The sequence below is a fragment of the Pelophylax lessonae genome (genome assembly GCF_965119305.1).
Source record: "Pelophylax lessonae genome assembly, chromosome: 4".
NCBI classification, from domain to species: domain Eukaryota; kingdom Metazoa; phylum Chordata; class Amphibia; order Anura; family Ranidae; genus Pelophylax; species Pelophylax lessonae.
In genome coordinates this window covers 265,735,845-265,758,744 of record NC_138771.1, presented here as the reverse complement: position 1 = coordinate 265,758,744, position 22,900 = coordinate 265,735,845, and the positions used below count along the sequence as shown (strand labels likewise).

Sequence of the window (22,900 nt, the reverse complement as noted above, 5' to 3'; positions counted from 1 at the left end):
ACACACCTAGGACATGCAAACTGAGCATATGATGTATAAATGCATAAGTAAATGTTACATTCAGTGATGACAGTATGCTAAAATGACCAGTAGATGCAGACATACAGGCACCTAAAGTTATGTAAAGATCAAGCTTGATTCCACTCCACCCTATTGGCCTTTACTGAGGTGGGCAGCCAATAGGGATGCTTAGAAAGTGGGGGTAGGTCTAAGCAAAACTTTAATATTCAAAAATAGAAGCAAGTCTGCAGTAAGGGACCCTTTCAAGATTGGTGATTTCATGTGGGTCCTCCTGATACCGGCATCATTACTTTTCACTTAGCACTGCAGAGCACAGGAGATCGACATTGCCTGTTCTGTCGAATAGTGCATCCCGTCAGATAATGCCTCCGAGGATCTGCGCATGCGCAGCACATAACGTCACTCCAGCTAATCTATTGAGATTGTTTGTCTATTTGTTAGATTCTGCCTCGCCCTCTCTGTGCATGCGTGAGACTTGAGCAACGGAATCCACCCTGCAACACACCCAAATCTGCACTGCAAGATCCACCCTGCATCACACCCAAATCCGCCCAACAATTGTATTCCGCCTGTGACGTCGCTCAAGTCTCGCACAAGTGCAGAGCGAGTGAGGTAGAATCTGACAATTAGATTCTCCCTCCGCACTTTGCAGATCGTCGGATAATGCCTTAGAAGATCTGCGCAGTGTTGACGTCACAGGAGTGACGTTACGTACTGCGCATGCGCAGAACGACAGAGGCATTATCCGACAGGATGCACTATTCGACAGAACACCAGCAGCCAGAGAGGTAAGTATATACCTTCTTTTTTACAGTAAAAGATTTTGCTGTCATTTTAGATTTGGTGACAGAGTTTCTACAGTTTTCCTGTAATCTGACAGTCCCTCAAATTCTAATTTGTAAAGAAATCCCTTAATTTTTAGCTAAACCAGGGTTTTATATTATGTCATCATCACAGAAAAACAAACATTCTCCAAGACCCCAAATGCTTAAAGTAGAACTACAGGCAAAACCTTTTTTATTTTTTTTATTTTGATAGCGTAAGGGAGGATTTTTCCCATATGTGTCCCATTGTGGAGATTTCTCTTCACTTCCTGTCCCATAGCCAAACAGGAATGAGAAATAATCCCTGCAAATTAAGGGAATCTCTTGAGGACCCCCCAGGTCACCAGAACTAGTGTCCCCATTGGAAGATTTCCCCCTCCCCTATTCATTTTCTGGGGGTACTTAAAATTTGGGATTTTCTTTTACTTTCACTTTCAATGATAATGGTAAACAGGACAAATAGAGAGGGTAGCAAGACAGCAATAAAAACTGTCAGGTGTTCTTATCCATCTCCACTTGATCTGAGTCCCGGTTCACACTATAGCGATGACAGACATTGCATGTGATTCGCAGCGTACTGCTCTGAAAATCAAATGCGATGCGAATTCAGCCATACCGATTGTATGGCTGAATATGCATTGGATTGGGACACAACTCGCACAGGACCGTTGTTTGGGTCCGCAGCAGAAACTGATCGCATGGTGGTTCACACCTATGCGATCCAATTCATGTCCGAACTGACAGTTCCCACTGCGATATGCAAACTGATTTGGGGGTGTCGTTAACTTTGTATTGACACCCCCAGTAATTCATAAATGGCAGTGTGAACTGCCTGTGATTTGAATGCAATGCGGGAACCCACAATGGATTTGCAGGGTTACCGCATCCCATATATGTGAACCGGCACTAAAACTAAAAAAAAAAAAGTTTTGCCTTTAGTTATACTTTAATAATTTGCTAATAAATGGATAAAGTAAAAGATGAATACATTCAAGGTGTGCGATTTACCAACATATACCTGCTCTGCTGCAAGCAAAGGAGAATTATCTGTGTAGGCTTTTCTTTCAAACTGCCTTTGATATTCAGATGTCTTTAGAGGGTGATGTGACGGGGCTACGTTCATGCCAGCTTTCTTCTGCAGAACTCTGTGAACCTTTTAATAAAGTGTTTATTAGTATCCCAACGTTTACTTGAAAAAAATGACTAAGCAAAGACACTTTATATTCAAAGGGTAACTCCACTTTCGTGGGGAAAAAAAAATCAGCAAATAAAGAAAAAACAATATAAAGTATACAATTGCGACACAAATCATATTGTAATTGAACGGTATTAAAAATTGCTTTTCCTTTTCAATCTGCAGCTGTTGTAATTTTCTGAAAATGCAATGCAATATGGCTACCTGTAGCTGTTCTGTACACAGAATGTGTACTGACCACACCCCAGAAACATAATTTCCTGCTTGTGTGATTGGCCCACCAATTTTCCCAGAAGTCTGCCTAAAATACAAGTCAGATTTCTGGCATCTTCTGCAACATAAATGTCATTTTTTGTGAGATACTCCCAATAGGAACACGTCTAAAGGGATGCAGGCCCAGCAGCTTCCCTCATTAGAGCCCTGCAGCTGCCACAGCTGATAGATAATTATGAAACCACTCCCCATTAGAGTCACTCAGCACAGAGGAGTCAAACAATGATTTCTTCAGAATAACAAAAGGGAGGAATTTGCAACAAAGTTTGTTAAAATCCCTGCAATGTACAGAGATTACCTAGAGGGGAATTTTTTTTTTCTCAATAAAAGTGGAGTTACGCTTTAAAGGTAAGGGCACCGTAGACAAATTTACATTTTGTTGATTATCTCAGCTAGATTTTTAGGTAATTATTACATTTCAAAGAGATCACAGTGCACCCCCTAACATTGCCCTTATGTTACCTGTAACCCAGAAAGCCAGCAGTGCACTATGTTCAGGCATCCCCGCGGGTCTGTATCTACTTCCTGGACTATAATATTTCCCTGAGGTGTCACAATTATGTAAATCCAGGTGCCTGAGCAGCAGCATCATGTACAGTGTGTTCTTGGCTGGGTGCACACATGCAAATGGCCAGAAAAGAAAATGACACCACTCCAGGTGAGACTGCCACCCACATCCTAAGATCTCCGCAGTGAGTGCCCGCCCAGGCTCACCACCGCCACATGGCAAGGTAAAAGAAGTTGGCTGCACACCACTGCTGTAGAGATGCTTAAAGCCTTTATTCCATGACAATTAAAGACAGCATAAGACACACAGAGTGTGTTGTGGCTGTTGTGCATGCGTTTCACACACACAGTTTGCTATTGCTTATTCATAACGAGGGTGCACACATGCATAACCCAGATCAGTTCCCTGCTGCTACTTTTCATTTCGGACTTGCAACTAGGTTACAGTGTCACAGTATACACTGTGGAATCCTCAAATCCACAGCAAATTGATGGCATAATTTTACCAGTTTGCACCCCTTAGCCTAATACCTATCAAGTCCCCCCCCCCCCCCCCCCATTATTTACAGTGTATTAAAGCGGTTGTAAACCTGCTGGATGTTTTCGTTTTCTTATCCTGCAAGGTAATGTCATAATGTGATAGTATGCATCGCATACTAGCACATTATGTTAAACTTACCCTAAAACAAAGCCCTTCTAGTGCTGAGATGTCAGCTCTACAGGTGCTCCCATCTCCACCTATCTTACTTCCGGGTTTGCAGACTCCAGCTCTGTTACTGGCCGGAGCCGCGATGACATCACTTCCACAGGAGCCGCTGTTTACGGCACAGGGCTCTGAGGGACGGCACAGGTGACCGTTCCTTCGGAGCACATGCACCAGTGATGTAACTGGCTGCATGTACACTAAATATTTCCAAAACAGTGTCTGTTTAGGAGATATTTACACAACCTATAGGTAAGTCTTAATATCGGCTTACCTATAGGTAAAAGTTAGTGATGGAAGTTTACTTCCACTTTATTGTACAGAGTAGTGTTAGCATCACCACATTAGCACCGCTCTCCGCATCTTCAGAAGACTACAAAGAGCAAGAGAGGGGGCAGGAACTATTGAAGAGCAAGAGGCTGAGCCAAGAGATGGGCTTTAAGTATAGTTGCTATATGATGTTACATATCAGGAAATGATTCAAGCAGACCTGTGAAAATTATCATCACAATATACAGTATATATTTAAAGTGCTGCGTAAATTGTCAACGCTTTACAAGTACCTGTAATAAATAATTAATTATAAATTCCACTTTAAAGCTGGCCATACACAGAGCGAATGTCTTTCCTGCAATCACGGGTTGTCGCACAGACAGTGTTGACAGGGGAATCCCTTCTGCTGAGCCATTGTATTCTCACTCAGCCGCTAGTGATAATCGTATGCAAAATCCGGCAGGCTGGTTGTACCCAAGTTGGTCGATCAATCATTCAGCCTTCCCAAACATGGTTCAAACCTCGGCCAGTTCCTGCTGAACCGGCCGAGATTTGAACTGTCTATGAACAGCCTAACAGCCTCTGCAGAGAACAAAAGTCAGTAAAAATGCACTTTTACACTCCACAAAATATAACCTACTCTCCATTTTTTTCAAAAATTCAACCTTGCAGGCCAATGCATGCATATGTGTATGTAAAAATAGGTCTGAATGTAACAAATAAAAAATGTCAGCTAAAAGGACTTTTGAGGCTATTGAGTGTACCCATTGCTCATGCAACGTGAGAGTAAAGGGCAGTTTTGGACCTTATACAGGCGGTCCCCGGGTTACAAACAAGATAGGGTCTGTAGGTTTGTTCTTAAGTTGAATTTGCTTGTAAGTTGGAACAGATACACTTTTTTTAAGCATAGCGCCAGCCAAAAAAAATAATTTGGCTGTTGTATGGGTCATTGTAAAGTCAGCCATACATAGCTGAACCGGATGAATTTCGATCCATATATGGGCACCCTGGTTGTACACAAATTGATCTATCTATTGACTTGTGTACAACCAGCCCGTCAGGTTTTTCCTGAATTATTAGTGCTGCTGACTATAGCCGGCTACACAAATCACTATGTTCTGCCGGCAGTGAAGGCTCCCCAATGGCAGAACACAATAGCACTGTGGGAGGGATTTCCCCATCAACATTGACTGTTGACGTGGGAATCAAGAAATTGCCTTTCCTTCCACCCGTGGTGGGTGGAAAGAAAGAAAATGGCATAATCTATGGCCTTCATAAGGGAAAAAAACATTAAAAAGCTTTCTTTCTTTATTAATTAACTATCTTTTTTTTTTGTCAATAGACTTGTGTTTTGTTGAAGGGCATTTACATGCATTTGCATGCCTTGCATTAAAATGCATCTGCGTAGCATTTTACACAATGCACCGCACTGCACATGACACCAGCACATTGTGGTGTGAACAGGATACCTAAAAAAACATTGGTTTCTATGGTGTTGATTTACTAAAACTGGAGAGTGCCAAATCTGGTACAGCTGTACATGGTAGCCAATCAGCTTCTAAGTTCAGCTTGTTCAATTAAGCTTTGACAAAAAAACATGGAAGCTGATTTATATGCAGAGCTGCACCATATTTTGCACTCTCCAGGTTTAGAAAATCAACCCCTATGGAGTTGATTTACTAAAACTGGAGCACTCCGAATTTGATGCAGCTGTGCATTATAGCCAATCAGCTCCTAACTTCAGCTTGTTCAATTAGGCTTTGACTATAAAACCTAGAAGCTGATTGGTTTCTATGCAGAGTTGCACCAGATTTTGCACTCTCTAGTTTCAGTAAATCAATGCCACTGTGTCGTTGCGAAGACCTCCACCCCTCCAGTGCAAAAAAACGCAGGTCACTGCAGTATGTGTGAACAAGGTGTAAAAGATACAAATAATCCCAATGCAATTGTGCAATAATCTATGTAAAACAATCAGAACTAAATAAAATCACCACTGTACCCTGGAATCGCTATAAGCATGCTGAAAAGTTTAGGCCCATATTTTTAACAGCTATGATCTCTGTTAATACAACAAACTTCAGACACTGCTGCACATCAAACCCTGGGACAGGAGTGCATATTTTATAAGAGCAGGCAAAAGAGGCTGTCAAAGAAAAATCCACCTTCTATAAATATTGGGGTTGATTTACTAAAACTGGGGAGTACAAAACCTGGTGCAGCTGTGCATGGTAGCCAATCAGCTTCTATCTTCAGCTTGTTCATTTAAGCTTTGACAATAAAACTTGAAAGCTGATTGGTTTCTATGCAAAGCTGCACCCAATTTTGCACTGTCTAGTTTTAGTAAATCAACCCCCATATGTTGTAGTTTACACTTCTTTTGCTTGTGGATTTATTATGTTCAACATTATTTTGTGCTTTTATATTCATAATCTGTGTGGTAACAACAAGGTACAGTCAATTGCTTACCCCACTGGCTTCTTTGCGATGAATTGATTTCTTCGGCACCGCCACTTTTTTAGAGACATCTTCATTACTTTTTATTTCTGCGGCAGGTGAACTACCCTTGGCAGGCTGTGTTTCTACCACCCCTGAGTGGCCTTCAGCTGCCTGTATTCTAGGAGCTGCTGAGTGCCCATTATCAGTCTCTATTCTAGGCACTGCTGACTTGGATCTAGCTTTTATCTTTGACCTTGGCGCATCTGGTGTAACGATTTTCTCTTTATCTGAGAAGTCCTTTCCAATACCTTGATCTATCTTCACGCTGTCTGCTGCATAGACATCATTTTCCTTCCATTGAAATGATTTTGAAATCTGTGGGTGGTAATATGGAACTCTTCGTTTTGAAGAAAAGCTAGGCTCTTTAGTGATCCCTTTAAAATTAAAAGAACAAAACATTAGAGAAGAATGCAAACAGCATATATATATATATATATATTATATATATACTGTATATATATATATATAAACGGTGGCTGCAACTTCAGAGGTCAGTGAGTGCTAACTTTTAAGCATATTTACTGTTGGCTAAAAATTTGTACAGCCATGTGAAAAAAAAAGTACCTACACTCCATGAAAATTGTTGACTTTTTGAACATACTTGAACAAGGTAAACATTTTATTTTCATTTAAACAGTGCCTACAGATAAAAGTCCCATCTAGTGCTTAAATCAAAAGATTAGGAAAAATTGTCTTTTCAATGGTACCCCTTCAGTCTCAGAAGCTGGTACTGCCCTCTTCAGCAGAGATGACTTCTTGTAGGTAATTTGCATACTTACCCCATCGTCTTACATCAACACTGATACATTTTTGACCAGTCCTCCATGTAAAATGTCTTAAATTTCAAGATGTTAATGGGCTCCCTTGCATAACTCCCTCTTCACAACATTTCAATATCGTTCTCAGGACTTACTAATCCAGTCTATAACCCTCCATTTTATTTTTGAGACATTCCTAGGATTTGTTAGTGTGCCTCAGATCTATACCCTGTTAAAGATCCATTTCTGGTCCAACAAAATTTTTGGATAGATGGCCCCATGTTCTCATCAAGCACACTTGGATATGGTACAGATTCATAAATGACTCAATGATTGCAAGCTGCCCAGACCCTGAAGCAGCTAAGCAACCCCGAATCATAACATTTCTATCACCATGTTTCACAGTTGTTATGAGGTTCACCTCCAGAAATGCTGTCTTTTGTTTTCACTAAACATATTTACTGTTCCAGAAGGCCTGATCTTTGCCTATATGTTCAACAGCAAACTGTGAGCTTGCTCTAATGTTCTTTTTAGACTGTATAGACTTTTTCCTGGCACACCCCCCAAGGTTAAATTGTTACAATACCTTTCTTATTGTAGATGCATGCACTTACTCTTGCAACAACTGTTACAAGAGTTATCTGAACACCCACAGTAACACATTTAGATGCATTTCTTTTAGCATCTAATGGTCAGCTCCAGTGCTTTTTTGTTGATCCTACTAGTCCTGGACAAATTAGCAGTCATTTGATACCTACGCTACTTGTAGATTGTTTACAATAGAATGATTTACTTCTAATATACTGATAGTCTTTTTTTAAATCCCTTGCCAGACCCATAGTCATTTGATCTATCCATGATGAAATAATACACACAAATACCAAAGAGAACACCAGACCCCAGATGTTTAATAAGGTTCTAATAATTGGCACCTAATCTAGAACAACAGATTAAATGAAGAGATGGTAATTGTAGGGGAGTACTTACTTTTCCCATGTGACAGATTCATATTTTTGTTAATTTAAATTATGAGAATGAATACACTATGTCAATTTCATGTGACATTCTTTCAAGTATATCCCTTCTATATGTGGGCACTGTTTGAATGAAGAGATAATGTTTGCCTGTTTAAATATGTTCAAAAAGTCTACAAAATTAATTGAGTGTACTTATTTTTTCACATGCCTGTAAATATTTGAATGTCCATACCATTGCAACATGTGTACTTTAACACCTCAGAATGTCCCACCCGGCCATCATTTTACTGTAGGCCGGGAGGGATATTCGCCATTCTGGGTGGGCGTCATATGACGTCCTCCCCAGAATGCACCTTGTGCGCGCCCCAAGCCCCACTCTGCGGCAAAATCTGACACTTGCTGTGTCCACTTGCTGTAGATGACAGATCCAGGCCTGCTACCGGTACTATGTGATCGCTGTGATCAAACACAACAGATCACATGACAACTGTACACAATAGATAGCTTCTATTCATGCCATTCATTTTGTACTATTGTTTGGTCACAGTGATCACATGGTGCAGACTGGGTCAATGACAACCCATCTGTAACATGTGACTAGCCATGGCCAATCAAAGCAAATATACAAAGGTAAACACTGAATGAATAGATTTCAAGTCAGTAAAATGTGTTGCTTATAGTCACCGGCACACCAGTTATATGATGACGCTTAACTGCACTAGTGACAGTATGTTAAAAAACAAAAAACTGAAAAAAAAAATTTAATTTCTTAATTTCCCCCCCAAAAAAGTGACAAAAAATTACAACTTTAGGGATATCTGTACTGCCCTGGTATTTTTTGGGTCTCAAGAAATTAGGTCGTCAGTACATCAGGGTTGATCAATTTTCAGATACACACTATATTATCAAAAGTATTGGGACGTCTCACTTTACACACACATGAGCTTTAATGGCATCCCAGTCTTAGTCCATAGAATTTAATATTTGAGATGGCCCACCCTTTGCAGCTATAACAGCTTCAACTCTTCTGGGAAGGCTGTCCACAAGGTTTAGGAGTGTGTCTATGGGAATGGATCATTCTTCCAAAGTTTGACCATTCTTCCAGAAGCGCATTTGTGAGGTCAGTCACCGATGTGGATATGAAGGCCTGCCTCGCAGTCTCATCTCTAATTCATCCCAAGGGTGTTATAGAGGGTTAAGGACTGGTGCTGTGAAGGCCAGTAAAGTTCCTCCACCCCAAACTCGCTCATCCATGTGTTTATGGACCTTGCTTTGTGCACTGGTCCAAATCATTTGGTGGAGGGGGTATTATGGTGTTGGGTTGTTTTTCAGGGGTTGGGTTTGGCCCTTTAGTTCCAGTGAGGGAAACTCTTAAGGCGTCAGCATACCAAGATATTTTGGACAATTTCATGCTCCCAACTTTGTAGGAACAGTTTTGGGATGGCCCCTTCCTGTTTCAACATGACTGTACACCAGTGCACAAGGTCCATAAAGACATGGATGAATGAGTTGTGGGTAGAGAAACTTGACTGGTCCTGACCTCAACCTCATAAAACACCTTTGGGATGAATTAGAATGCAGACTGTGAGCCAGGCCTTCTGTTTACATCAGTGCCTGACTTTACAAATAAGCTTCTGGAAGAATGGTCAAACATTCCCATAGACGCACTCCCAAACCTTGTGGACAGCCTTCCCAGAAGAATCAAAGCTTTTATAGCTGCAAATGGTGGGCCAACTTAATGTTTAACCCTACAGACTAATGGCCCGTACCCGAGATCTGAAAATCAGACGAAAAATACAGCTTTCGAATCGATTGTACGATAATCAGGTCATTAGTGCAGAGCTTCCAAGAGCTGATCACGACAGTTCATCCGATAATATCTGATCGGATAAGCACGAAAATGTTTCCAGATCGTAGGAATTTTGATTAATCAGTACAGTTGTCGTCCGAAAATACAATACAAATAGACTAAAACACATTATATCACTTCCAAATTTTTATATTGTCGTACGAAAATTTTCGTAAAATTAGTAACGTCTTTATTTTCAATATGCAAAAAAAAAAATAGACGATCTGTTGTCCGATTTTCAGATCGTGTGTACGGGTCATAAGACCGGGATGCCATTAAAGTTCATGTGCGTGTAAAGGCAGGCGTCCCAATACTTTTGGTAATATAGAGTACAACCGTGGCCAAAAGTTTTGAGAATGACACAAATATTATTTTCACAAAGTCTGCTGCTTCAGTGTTTTTAGAACTTTTTGTCAAATGTTACTATTTTATACTGAAGAATAATTATAAGCATTTCATAAGTGTCAAAGGCTTTTATTGACAATGACGTTAAGTTTATGCAAAGACCTCTGCAATACGCCCTGGCATGCTGTCAATCAACTTCTGGGCCACATCCTGACTGATGGCTGCCCATTCTTGCATAATTAATGTTTGGAGTTTGTCAGAATTTGGGCAGGCGTCCCAAAACTTTTGGTAATTTAGTGTAAAAAAAAAAAAAAATCATAGTTTGTGATTTTGGCTATTTTCACTAAAGAAATGCAGCAGAATACATTTTGGCCTAAAGTTATAAAGAAAGATTAATTTGCAACATTTTATAATAGAAACGTTTTTTCATTCATTTAGCAAAAATATAAAAACCCAGTGGTGATTAAATACCATCCAAAGAAAGCTTTATTTGTGTAAAATATGATAAAAATTAAATTTGGGTACATTGTTGCATGACTGTGTGATTGTCATTCAAATTGCAAAAGCGCTGAAAATCGGCCTGGGCAGGAAGGGGGGTGAAAATGCCCAGTTTTGAAGTAGTTAAGGGCCCTTTCACAGTGAATAAGCTGCCTTAAAGCAAAGTTCCACCCAAAAGTGGAACTTCTGCTCTTTTGCTTCCTCACCCCCCCCCCCCCCTCTGGTGCCACATTTGGAACCTTTCAGGGGAAAGGGTTTTTGACAGGTACCCTTCCCCACTCCCGTCCCTCGGAAGCTTGGCCCCCTCCTCTTTCCCCCACCGCCGGGTCAATTTAAAAGCGCAGCAGGCTTCGCACATGCGCAGTAGAGACCAGCCCCCTGAAGCCGCAAGGCTTCACTGCCGGGTTCCCTTACCGGAAATGGCGGCGGCAGCACCCGACAGCCGATGGAAACATTGGCTGCGGTGCCACAATCGCTGGACTCCAGGACAAGTAAGTGTCCTAATATTAAAAGTCAGCAGCTACAGTATGTGTATGTATGTGTATGGGACTTTTAATTTTTGGAGGGGGTGGCGGAACTCCGCTTTAACTAAAGACATAACACTTTAGGGTGATTTCCTCTCGCATTGCATCGATAAGACAGGAAGTGAAGAGAAATCTTTCCAGTAGGACACAGACAGTAAAAATCAACCTGATACGGGTTTACCCTTTCCTTACTTTATCCATACACTTAAAAAAAAAAAGTAATGAAAAGGGACATCGATCACTGTAATTTATTTAGATACTTATATTTCAGGTTACAAATCACGGCAACTGAGAGCTTCATTGGGAGAGATCAGGGCAGCTATTTAAATGAGACACACTGTATATGAAATAAGTAGCCCTCAAGGGTTTATTACAAATAGATCATGTGAATATGACATGTCTGTTTGCTGTGGAGAATTCAGAGTGTTAGCGCCGGTTCACATATATGCGATGACAGACATCACATTTGATTTGCAGCGTACTGCTCTGCAAATCGCATGCGATGACTGTGCAATGCGAATTCAGCCATAACGATTGTATGGCTGAATTTGCAACGCACAGTCATCGCATGTGATTTGCAGAGCAGTACGTCATACAGATTGTATGGCTGAATTCACATTGGATTCGGACACAACTGGCACAGGACCCTTTTTTGGGTCCGCACCAGAATCGGATCGCATGGGTTTTCACACCTATGCGATCCGATTCATGTCCGAACTGACAGTTCGCACTGCGATATGCGAACTGCTCTGGGGGTGTCGTTAACTTTGTATTGACACCCCCAGCGATTTGCATATGGCAGTGTGAATTGCCTGAGAGTTGAATGCGATGCAGGAACCCGCAGTGGATTCGCAGGGTTCCTGCATCACATATGTGCGAACCGGGACTTACAGTACACCACAAATATTTTATTTGTGAATAGTAGAGGGCTAAATGCAAAGCCCTACCAACAAGTTATCTAGGCTTGTGTCTCGAAGAAGAAGAAAGTTGTTGTATTATTATAAACACACATACCAGCATACACCTAGTTAAGCATTAAAACAAGTATGTATTTTTGTTTAATTTTGACTAAAATATACAAAATGTTTTTTTGTCCAGTAACATTCATTATGCCATCTCAAAAAAAGATCATACAAGTCTATATGGTAAACGGTTGTATTATAAGAACCCTATAATATGTTCTATATCTGTCCAACAAGCACAGCAGTATACTGGGGTATGACATTGCAGCACCTATTGCCATTCACTGCTGGTTCATCCCTTTCAAAGATATCAATGATCTTTCAGTTCTGTGTTCACTACACTGTGGATCAGGGGTCTCCAAACTATGACCCGCAGGCCAAATCCAGACCAAACTATGACCCGCAGGCCAAATCCAAACCACAAGACTTTATCCAGCCCCAGCTAGGGTAAGTGGCCTCTCACACAGGTCTCCGCAAACTCCCACCCTTCACTATATAGTGCCGCTGCAATTAATTCCAACAACCCATCATCTGCATTCAGCACCATTCACAGAAAGGTGGCACTTCCTCTGCCCAGATCTCATGGGGAATCTGATGTAAGGGGAGACTCTGATGTAAGGGGGGACTCTGATGCACAGGAAACTCTGGTGTAAGAGGGACTCTGATGGGGAACCCTGATGTAAGGGGGAAATCTGATGTAGGGGAGTCTCTGATGTAAGGGGAAACTCTGACAGGAAGCCTAATTTAAAGTGATTGTAAAGTCTTGCTTTTTTTCTCCTATTAATATAACAAACATGTTATACTTACCTGCCCTGTGAAGTGGTTTTGTGGCCCCGGTTTTCCTCTTCTCGGCTCCTGGCTGGAGCTCCGGACCCCTCCCTCCTGTTGAGTGCCCACACAGCAAGCAGCTTGCTATGGGGGCACCCGAGCCAAGCTGCAGCTCCAAATACCTTCAGACACAGAGGTACCGTTGGGCCCCACCCCCTCCCTCTCCTGATTGGCTAAATGAGTTTGATTGACAGCAGCGAGAGCCAATGGCGCCACTGTGTCTCAGCCAGTCAGGAGAGAGACTTAGGCACTCGTGGACATCGCTGGATAGAGAGGGGGTTCAGGTAAGTATCGGGGGGCTGCTACACACAGAAGACTTTTTATCTAAATGCATAGAATGCATTAAGATAAAAAAACCTTCTGACTTTAAAACTCCTTTAAAGGAAGGACTCTGATGCAGGGGTAGACTTTGATAGGGACTATGATGTAAGTGGGATTCTGATGGAGACCCTGATGTAAGGTGGAACTCTGCTGGACTCAAGTTTATTTAGAATCTCTTTACTCTTTTTTACTGAAGTTCTTTCTCTGTTTTTCTGAATGATATGATGTTAATTAAAAAATGCTCCAAGTAAAACATATTCATTCATTTAAATCTCATTCATTTGTTTATAAAGCTGATCTTTCAGCCCACAAATATTTGGAAAATATAGGATGTGGCCGTCATATTGAAATGTTTGGAGACCCCTGCTGTAGATCATCGCCAGCATACCTTGAATCACCTACTATATACTGTGTGCTGTATACTTTCATCCCCTAGAAAGTGCATATTACCTGCTTGCCAGCCGTATCAGTTACATGTACAGCAGGAAGGTGGCTTTGCTGAGCCAGGTCACGTACTAGGTACGTGGCGGCACTTCCGGGTAGGGGGGTGCACGCGCAACACCAGTGACCCGGCTGTGCTGTGATTATACACAGCAGATGCCGATTAATCATCCATTGGGAAGACGGGTCATCCATCATCTGGAAGACACACAGAACAGAGCTCTGCCTTTGCAAACAAGGCAGAGCTCTGTCTTGTCAGCGGGGAAGTAATAGATTTTATTTCCCGCAAAGCAGGGAATAAAATCCATGACTTCCCTTGGTAACAGCACCACACACAGTACACCAAAGCAATGGTTAGGTACACATTTAACCCTTTGATCTCCCTAGATGTTTAACCCCTTCCGAGCCAGTGTCATTAGTACAGTGACAGTGCATATTGTTAGCACTGTTCCCTGTATTCGTGTCACTGGTTCCCAAAAAGTGTCAAAAGTGTCAGTTAGTGTCCGATTGTTCGGATCGCAGTTCCGCTATAAGTCGTTGATCATCGCCATTACCAGTAAAAATTAAATTTATAAAAATTCTAGTATATATACCATAGTTTGTAGACGCTATAACGTTTGCGCAAACCAATCAATATAAGCTTATTGGGATTTTTATTACCAAAAATATGTAGCAGAATACATATTGGCCTAAATTTATTTAGAAATTAGATTTTTTTTTATTGGATATGTTTTATAGCAGAAAGTAAAAATTATTGTTTTTATTTTGTTTTTTTTCAAAAATTATTGGTCTTTTTTTATTTATAGTGCAAAATAAAATGCAAAAAAGAAAGCTCTGTTTGTGGGGAAAACAAGGACATAAATGTAATTTATATACAGCGTTGCATGAATGTGCAATTGTCAGTTAAAGTAACACAGTGCCGTATCGCAAAAAATGACCTGGTCATGAAGGAGGGTAAATCTTCTGGCGGTCAAGTAGTTAAAATGTAGTATCTACTGGAATATTTCTAGTAAATAATGTAAATCTATTGCAGTGTTTCTGTTGTTTGTTCTCTATTATTTTATTTGACAAACTTCACAGTGACTTAAAGCGGAGTTCCACCCAGGGGATACTTTTTTTAATAAAAATACCCCCGGGACAGTCAGGGCTAGTACATTCCACAATGGATAGCCTCTGATCTGTCCCGGGTTGCACTTACCTTTTAGGAGAAATACTTACCTTGAAAAAGTATTCTCCAGCGCTGCCATCTCAGGTGTGGACAGCTTGAAGCCAGCGCGATCCTCTTCTGTGTCCTCTTCCGTCTTCTTCGGTCCCACGATGCACTGCACCGGCCCCGCCGTCACTTCCGGTGCGCGTGCGTCATCCCTCCACAGCTTCTGGGCATGCCCAGAAGCTGTTTAGAAGGGAATGACGCGCGCGCAATGGAACTGACGTTGGGGCCGGTGCAGGCGCATTGATTCCTGGGAGCGATGACGTTCAGCTCCCAGGAATCATTGCAAAAGCCAGGAAGTGACGAATCGCCGTGGCCGCGGAGGGGAGGAAGAAGGAAGTAAGGTAAGTATATTTTCTCTACAAGGTAAGTAAAAAAAAATTGCGATTATCCATTTGTTTTTCAGGTGACCCGGAGCGAGAAGATGGAGGTAAGTATAAATTTAGGGTGGAACTCCACTTTAAGGCTCGTACACACCATAAGAAAACCGAGCGAACATTTTCGTCCAAAATAATTTTTGTACAATTTTCGTATAGTGTGTACACAACTTTCCAGAGCCGATTCTGAATTTTTGTACGAAAATTCTTGAAGGGACAAACTCCAAATTTTTTCTCATACAGGAAAAAACAAACAATTTTCGTTAAATGTGTACTGTTTTCGTACAATTTTTGTACAAGAAAAATCAGAAAAGAAAGACTGCGTATGATCAGAAACAATAAACAACAAAAAAAAAGCCTTTGTCGTACCAGAATTTTCATACGAAATTTTGTTCATCAGTTCTTATTTGCTGTGAAACAATGAGGAAAATTGGACGATCGTTCACCCGATTTTCTTATAGAGTGTACCCCACTTACGTACCAGGAAAATGCATGAAGGGAAAATGATCTAATTTTCCAGTCCTCACAGACATGATACTGTCAGGTGTAGGACTGTTCAAAGATCTTTTGGTTTTGACAATGACATATTCATGAATGTTATGAAATTAACATCTATATTTCATTTTCACCTTCAATCTACAACCTATGCCAGTTCATTATTTATTGGAAAGAATCATTTGTAAGTGCACTTGTACCACTTTTTCTCACCAAGCTCATCGGAACGAAGCCCGGCCCATCTGGACATCTGGGTAGCGTCTTCACCTGCATCATAGGATGTGTTCCACTTGAATTTCCTGTCATATTCTGATGAGGCCTGGGCCAACATAGAACATAAATTCAAATTTAAGATACAGCTTTTATTCAAATAAAAATAGCAGAGAAAAGCTTAAAGTGGTTGTAAACCTCAGACAATAAATATGAAGAAAGAATATCCCTCCAAGCTGTCCAGCAAAATTGGCAGTCACAGGGTGTCAAACTGGCGGCCCTCCAGCTATTGCGAAACTTCAAGTCCCATCATGCCTCTGCCTTTTGAAGTCATGTTTGTAACTGTCAGCCTTGCAATGCCTCATGAGACTTGTAGTTCCGCAACAGCTGGAGGGCCGCCAGGTTGAGATAAACAATTTAAAATACAACGAAACCCATCAATGTAATGGTTTCCCAAAATAGTTACATTCAAGGATAACTGCCACAGTAATAACTGATCACAAGTGCAGCACCATGGCAATTGCAGAACAAACAGAGGCTGAGATGGCAGCTTCCTTGGCTGTAATGGATTGAAGGGTTTAGTTCCATGTTAAAGCGGAGTTCCAGCCATTTACTCACCTGTCCAACGGTCCAGCGATGCGGCCGCCGGAAGCCTCGATCCTCTCCCTCGGCGCCGGCATCACTGCTGTGGGCACCCGGCTGTTACAGTTTGCGGCTTCACAGCCGGGTACCCACTGCGCATGCGCGAGTCGCGCTGCGCGCCGTGATTGGCCGGCAATCTTCTGGGACCTCTGACGTGTCCCAGAAGATTGCAGGGAGGGAGGGGGAGAGGAGAACTTCCGCTCAGGGTGCCGCGGCGCTCCGAGAGGAAGTGGGAGCGGGTACCTGTCAAAACTAGGTACCCGCTCCCCCCCCAAAAAATGACATGCCAAATGTGGCATGTCGGGGGGTCAGGACTCCCTAAAGCGGAAGTTCCACTTTTGGGTGGAACTCCGCTTTAACACTTAGGCCAGCCATACACAGTTCGAATGTGTATGAGCACGTTCGATGTTCTATTGGATTTAGGTTAGGCGAGTGTAGGGGCCATTCAATAGTATCAATTTGTTCAAAAATCTGAAAGCACACTACAAAAGGCAAAGGTTTGAACCTAGGCTTAGGCTCCATTCACACCTAAGAAGTTTGCTTCTGCAGTGCTTTTTGTGGTTTTTAGTGCCAGTTCACACATATGCAATGCGGGAACCCTGCGAATCCACTGCGGGTTCTTGCATCGCATTCATATCGCAGGCAGTTCACACTGCCATATGCGAATCGCTGGGGGATGTCAAAGTTAATGACACCCCCAGATCAGTTCGCATATTGCAGTGCAAACTGTCAGTTCGGACATGAATCCGATCGCATAGGTGTGAACCATCATGCGATCCGATTCTGCTGCGGACCCAAAAAAGGGTCTTGCGCGTGTTGTGTCCGATCTGTATGGCTGAATTCGCATTGCACAGACATCACATGTGATTTCAGAGCAGTGCGCTCCAAATCACATGTGATGTCTGTCATCGCTATAGTGTGAACCAGGACTTAAGTACGATTTTGCCGCAATTAGTAAAATGCATTAACGTGTTCCATAGGAACCCATGTTAGAAAATATTGTCCTGCGTTTCAGCAAAAAGCATGAAAAACGCATTGGTGTGAATGGAGCCTAACTGTTTGTTTTTGGGGTTAGATAGACTTTAGCGCAGGAACGCCCCCTTATGTTACATGAAATGCAGATTTACTAGAGATCGGATATGGCACACTACAATCACACAGGTAGACCAGCTGCACTGCACACATTTTCACTTTCACTTTCTTACACTTGTACAGCATTCTATGTGATCTTTGTACAGATAATACAATCAATGTGACATACAATACACAGCTGCACATTTCAATCAAACATCAAATTTAGAAGTTGCCCTTTTAACTGCCATTTCTGCTAAGGTATTATCTTGTACAAGAATGGCAGTTTACAGGCAAAAGATAAGCATGAGCTTCTCTGGTTGAAAGAAAAGAGAGAAGAAATTCTAGCTAATAAGGACCCCTCCAATAGCCACAGTGTGCATTGATGGAGCCCCCCCCCCCAATAGCCACAGTGTGCATTGATGGAGCCCCCCCCCCCCCAATAGCCACAGTGTGCATTAATGGAGCCCCCCCCAAAAGCCACAGTGTGCATTGATGGAGCCCCCCCCCCCAAAAGCCACAGTGTGCATTGATGGAGCCCCCCCCCAATAGCCACAGTGTGCATTGATGGAGCCCCCCCCCCAATAGCTATAGCGTGCATTGATGGAGCCCCCCCCCCCCAATAGCCACAGTGTGCATTGATGGAGCCCCCCCCCAATAGCTATAGCGTGCATTGATGGAGCCCCCCCCCAATAGCCACAGTGTGCATTGATGGAGCCCCCCCAAAAGCCACAGTGTGCATTGATGGAGCACCCCCCCAATAGCCACAGTGTGCATTGATGGAGCCCCCCCTCCCCAATAGTCACAGTGTGCATTGATGGAGCCCCCCCAAAAGCCACAGTGTGCATTGATGGAGCCCCCCCCCCCCAATAGCCACAGTGTGCATTGATGGAGCCCCCCCCCAACAGCTATAGTGTGCATTGATGGAGCCCCCCCCCCAATAGCCACAGTGTGCATTGATGGAGCCCCCCCCCAAAAGCCACAGTGTGCATTGATGGAGCCCCCCCCCCAATAGCCACAGTGTGCATTGATGGAGCCCCCCCCCCAATAGCTATAGTGTGCATTGATGGAGCCCCCCCCCCCCCAATAGCCACAGTGTGCATTGATGGAGCCCCCCCCCCCATAGCTGCAGTGTGCATTGATGGAGCCCCCCCCCCCAATAGCCACAGTGTGCATTGATGGAGCCCCCCCAAAAGCCACAGTGTGCATTGATGGAGCACCCCCCCCAATAGCCACAGTGTGCATTGATGGAGCCCCCCCTCCCCAATAGTCACAGTGTGCATTGATGGAGCCCCCCCAAAAGCCACAGTGTGCATTGATGGAGCCCCCCCCCCCCCAATAGCCACAGTGTGCATTGATGGAGCCCCCCCCCCCCAACAGCTATAGTGTGCATTGATGGAGCCCCCCCCCCCAATAGCCACAGTGTGCATTGATGGAGCCCCCCCCCCCAAAAGCCACAGTGTGCATTGATGGAGCCCCCCCCCAATAGCCACAGTGTGCATTGATGGAGCCCCCCCCCCCCCCCAATAGCTATAGTGTGCATTGATGGAGCCCCCCCCCCCATAGCTGCAGTGTGCATTGATGGAGCCCCCCCCCCCAATAGCCACAGTGTGCATTGATGGAGCCCCCCCCCCATAGCTGCAGTGTGCATTGATGGAGCCCCCCCCCCCCCCAATAGCTATAGTGTGCATTGATGGAGCCCCCCCCCCCAATAACCACAGTGTGCATTGATGGAGCCCCCCCCCCCATAGCTGCAGTGTGCATTGATGGAGCCCCCCCCCCAATAGCCACAGTGTGCATTGATGGAGCCCCCCCCCCCCCCCATAGCTGCAGTGTGCATTGATGGAGCCCCCCCCCCCCCCAATAGCTATAGTGTGCATTGATGGAGCCCCCCCCCCCCAATAGCCACAGTGTGCATTGATGGAGCCCCCCCCCCCCCCCCCCATAGCTGCAGTGTGCATTGATGGAGCCCCCCCCCAATAGCCACAGTGTGCATTGATGGAGCCCCCCCCCCCCCCAATAGCTATAGTGTGCATTGATGGAGCCCCCCCCCCATAGCTGCAGTGTGCATTGATGGAGCCCCCCCCCCAATAGCCACAGTGTGCATTGATGGAGCCCCCCCCCCCCATAGCTGCAGTGTGCATTGATGGAGCCCCCCCCCCCCCCCAATAGCTATAGTGTGCATTGATGGAGCCCCCCCCCCCAATAACCACAGTGTGCATTGATGGAGCCCCCCCCCCCCATAGCTGCAGTGTGCATTGATGGAGCCCCCCCCCCCAATAGCCACAGTGTGCATTGATGGAGCCCCCCCCCCCCCCCATAGCTGCAGTGTGCATTGATGGAGCCCCCCCCCCCCAATAGCTATAGTGTGCATTGATGGAGCCCCCCCCCCCCCAATAGCCACAGTGTGCATTGATGGAGCCCCCCCCCCCCCCCCCATAGCTGCAGTGTGCATTGATGGAGACCCCCCACACACATCTCCATCACTGCCATTATTCTGCTACTATAACACACTGCTACAAGAATACAGACAGCTGCAGCTCGCGGCTGATGTCACGTAGTGGCACCTTGAATCGGACCGGCATGCTGCGGACTCTCCTTTCCCCGGGCTTCCTTTGTGCTGTAACAGGGTTCGATCTCTGCTGTCAGAACGATGTAAACAGAGCCCGTTACCTTGGCAAAGCCCAGCTTGCGTCCAATCCATACTACGCATGCGCCGGGGCTAACGGCTCTGCCTGCTCCTTCGCCAATGAAAGAGGGCCTTCCGGAGTCCCCAGGGCGCATGCTTGTTTACTTCTTCTGCTGTGGGGATTAGCTGTGTGCAAAGGCTGCTGCATTCATGTCTCAGGTGAAGGCTTCCATTACCTTGTCCCCTGGTCACATTGTCTATAGTGGAGCCCAAGTCTGGGAGAGACAGATACAATCTATAGAGCACACAGTGGAGGGGGTCTATCAGTGCCTTCCTACATGGGGATCTTATGCATAGCTCCCAACTGTCCCTGATTTTAGGGACTGTCCCTGATTTGGAACAAAGTCCCTCTTTCCTCCTCATTTTGGTCTGATCTATATAATTGTATATAAAATGCACTATTAATCTTTCAAAACGTATTTACTAGTGCTAAGCCTTTCATCCACTTTCTAAATTGCTGTATTTGTGAATCTCAAAAGCCAGTAAAAAGGAATAGTTGTGGTTAAAAAAAAAAAAAGCATGTGTGGATTTAGCTAATCTTTTTCTGTACAATTCTCCTTTAACCACTTCAATACTGGGCACTTTCACCCTCTTCCTGCCCAGGCCAATTTTCAGCTTTTAGCGCTGTTGCATTTTGAATGACAATTGCGCGGTCATGCAACGCTGTACCTACACCAAATTTATGTCATTTTCCCCCCACAAATAGAGCTTTCTTTTGGTGGTATTTGATCACCACAAGGCTTTTTCTTTTTTGCTAAACAAATAAAAAAAGAACGAAAATTTTGAAAAAAAAAATATTTTTTTGTTTATGTTATACAATTTTGTAAATAAATACATTTTTTCCTGCACTGATGAGGCTGCACTGATGGGGTGGCACTGATATGTGGCACTGATGAGCACTGATATGTGGCACTGATAGGTAGCACTGATATGCAGCATTGGTGGGCACTGATAGACGGCACTGCTGGGCACTGATAGGCGGCATTGATGGGCACTGATAGGTGGCACTGATAGGCGGCACTGGTGGGCAATAATGGGCACTGATGGGTGGCACTGATAGATGGCAATGATGGGCACTGGTGGTCAGCACTGATGGGGAGGGCACTGGTGGGCTCCCTGAGCCCTGATTGCCATCCCTGGTGGCCATAGTGGGCATCCCTGTGGTCATGGGTGGTCATCCCTGGTGGTTTTTGTGGCACCTCCCCCCCCCCCCCCTGAGGGTCTGCACTGGTAATCAATGATCTTATTACCAGTGCAGACCCCCCCTGTCAGGAGAGCCGCAGATCGGCTCTCCTTTACTCGTGCCTGTCAGGCACGTACTGAGGAAAGCCGATCAACGGCTCTTCCTGTGTACTATGTGATCAGCTGTGATTGGACACAGCTGGTCACATGGTAAAGAGCCTACATCAGTAGGCTCTTTACCGAGATCGGAGATGCGGTGTGTCAGTGTGATACGCCGCATCACCGATCGCTGCTTTGCGTGCCCCCCGGGGCCCGCAGAGCGCATTATCCTGCCGCCATCTTATGACGTCTGGTCAGGATAATGCAACCACTTTCCCGCCGTCAATCGCCTATAGGGCGGGTGGGAAGTGGTTAAGGAGGCATGCCAGGGGGTGTGTCCTATGCCTACATACTTTTGCTAATTGGTGTCCCCTCGTTCCCATCTCAAAATGTTGGGAGGTATGCCTTATGCCTGGTACACAAGATCAGATTATCGGATGACTAATCAGCCATTTTGTTTGTTTGTTTTTTTGTTGCATGCTGTAGGCCCGTACACGAAAATTGGAAGTAGAATTTCATCCAACAAACGACCTGCTGATTTTCGGATTGTTAGTATAGTGCTTTCGACAGCTGATTACAAATTTTCGGACCACCAAAACTGAATGTGCAGGCTATAAAATTTTTATCGTGCATGAACACAACATCCGATTTTCGTTTAATCAGTACAGTTTTCGTCCAAAAAAAATCATAAGAGCAAGACTAGGCATGCTCAGAAACTAAAGAATACATACAAAACAATTCAACACATGACATCACTTCTGAAGTTGAATTCTGTCCTACGAGAATTTTTGTATGAAAATAATCTCTTCACCTTCCATATGAGACTAGCATGCAACAAAAACAGATGAAAATTCATCCCATAAACTGATCGTGTGTACGAGGCTTAAAGTGATTGTAAAGTCTCTTTCTAAAAAAAATAACAAACATGTCATACTTACCTCCTCTGTGCAGTTGGTTTTGCACAGAGTGACCCGGATCTTCCTCTTCTCAGGTCCCTCATTGCTGCTCCTGGCCCCTCCCTCCCGTCAAGTCCCCCCACAGCAAGCAGTTTGATATGGGGGCACCCCAGCAGAGCTGCAGCTCAGTGTGTCCTTTCAGACACAGAGCTATCTTTTGGCCCTGCCCCTCTC

The 22,900-nt window shown here is 44.1% G+C and overlaps 1 protein-coding gene across 2 annotated transcripts in view; it reads right to left on the bottom strand.

Annotated features, from left to right (window-relative positions):
- MDM1 (Mdm1 nuclear protein) overlaps positions 1 to 20,504 on the bottom strand; it is a 98,323-nt gene extending 77,819 nt beyond the window's left edge. For both annotated transcript variants that reach the window (XM_082256974.1, XM_082256975.1), the window contains exons 1-4: positions 20,368 to 20,504; positions 16,091 to 16,196; positions 6,263 to 6,666; positions 1,864 to 1,998 (exon numbers count right to left, since the gene is read on the bottom strand). In XM_082256974.1, coding sequence (XP_082113100.1) covers positions 1,864 to 1,998; positions 6,263 to 6,666; positions 16,091 to 16,196; positions 20,368 to 20,385 — 663 coding nt within the window. In that variant the 5' untranslated portion in view covers positions 20,386 to 20,504. The remainder of the gene's footprint in view (positions 1 to 1,863; positions 1,999 to 6,262; positions 6,667 to 16,090; positions 16,197 to 20,367) is intronic.
- Between the last annotated feature and the right edge of the window lie 2,396 nt (positions 20,505 to 22,900).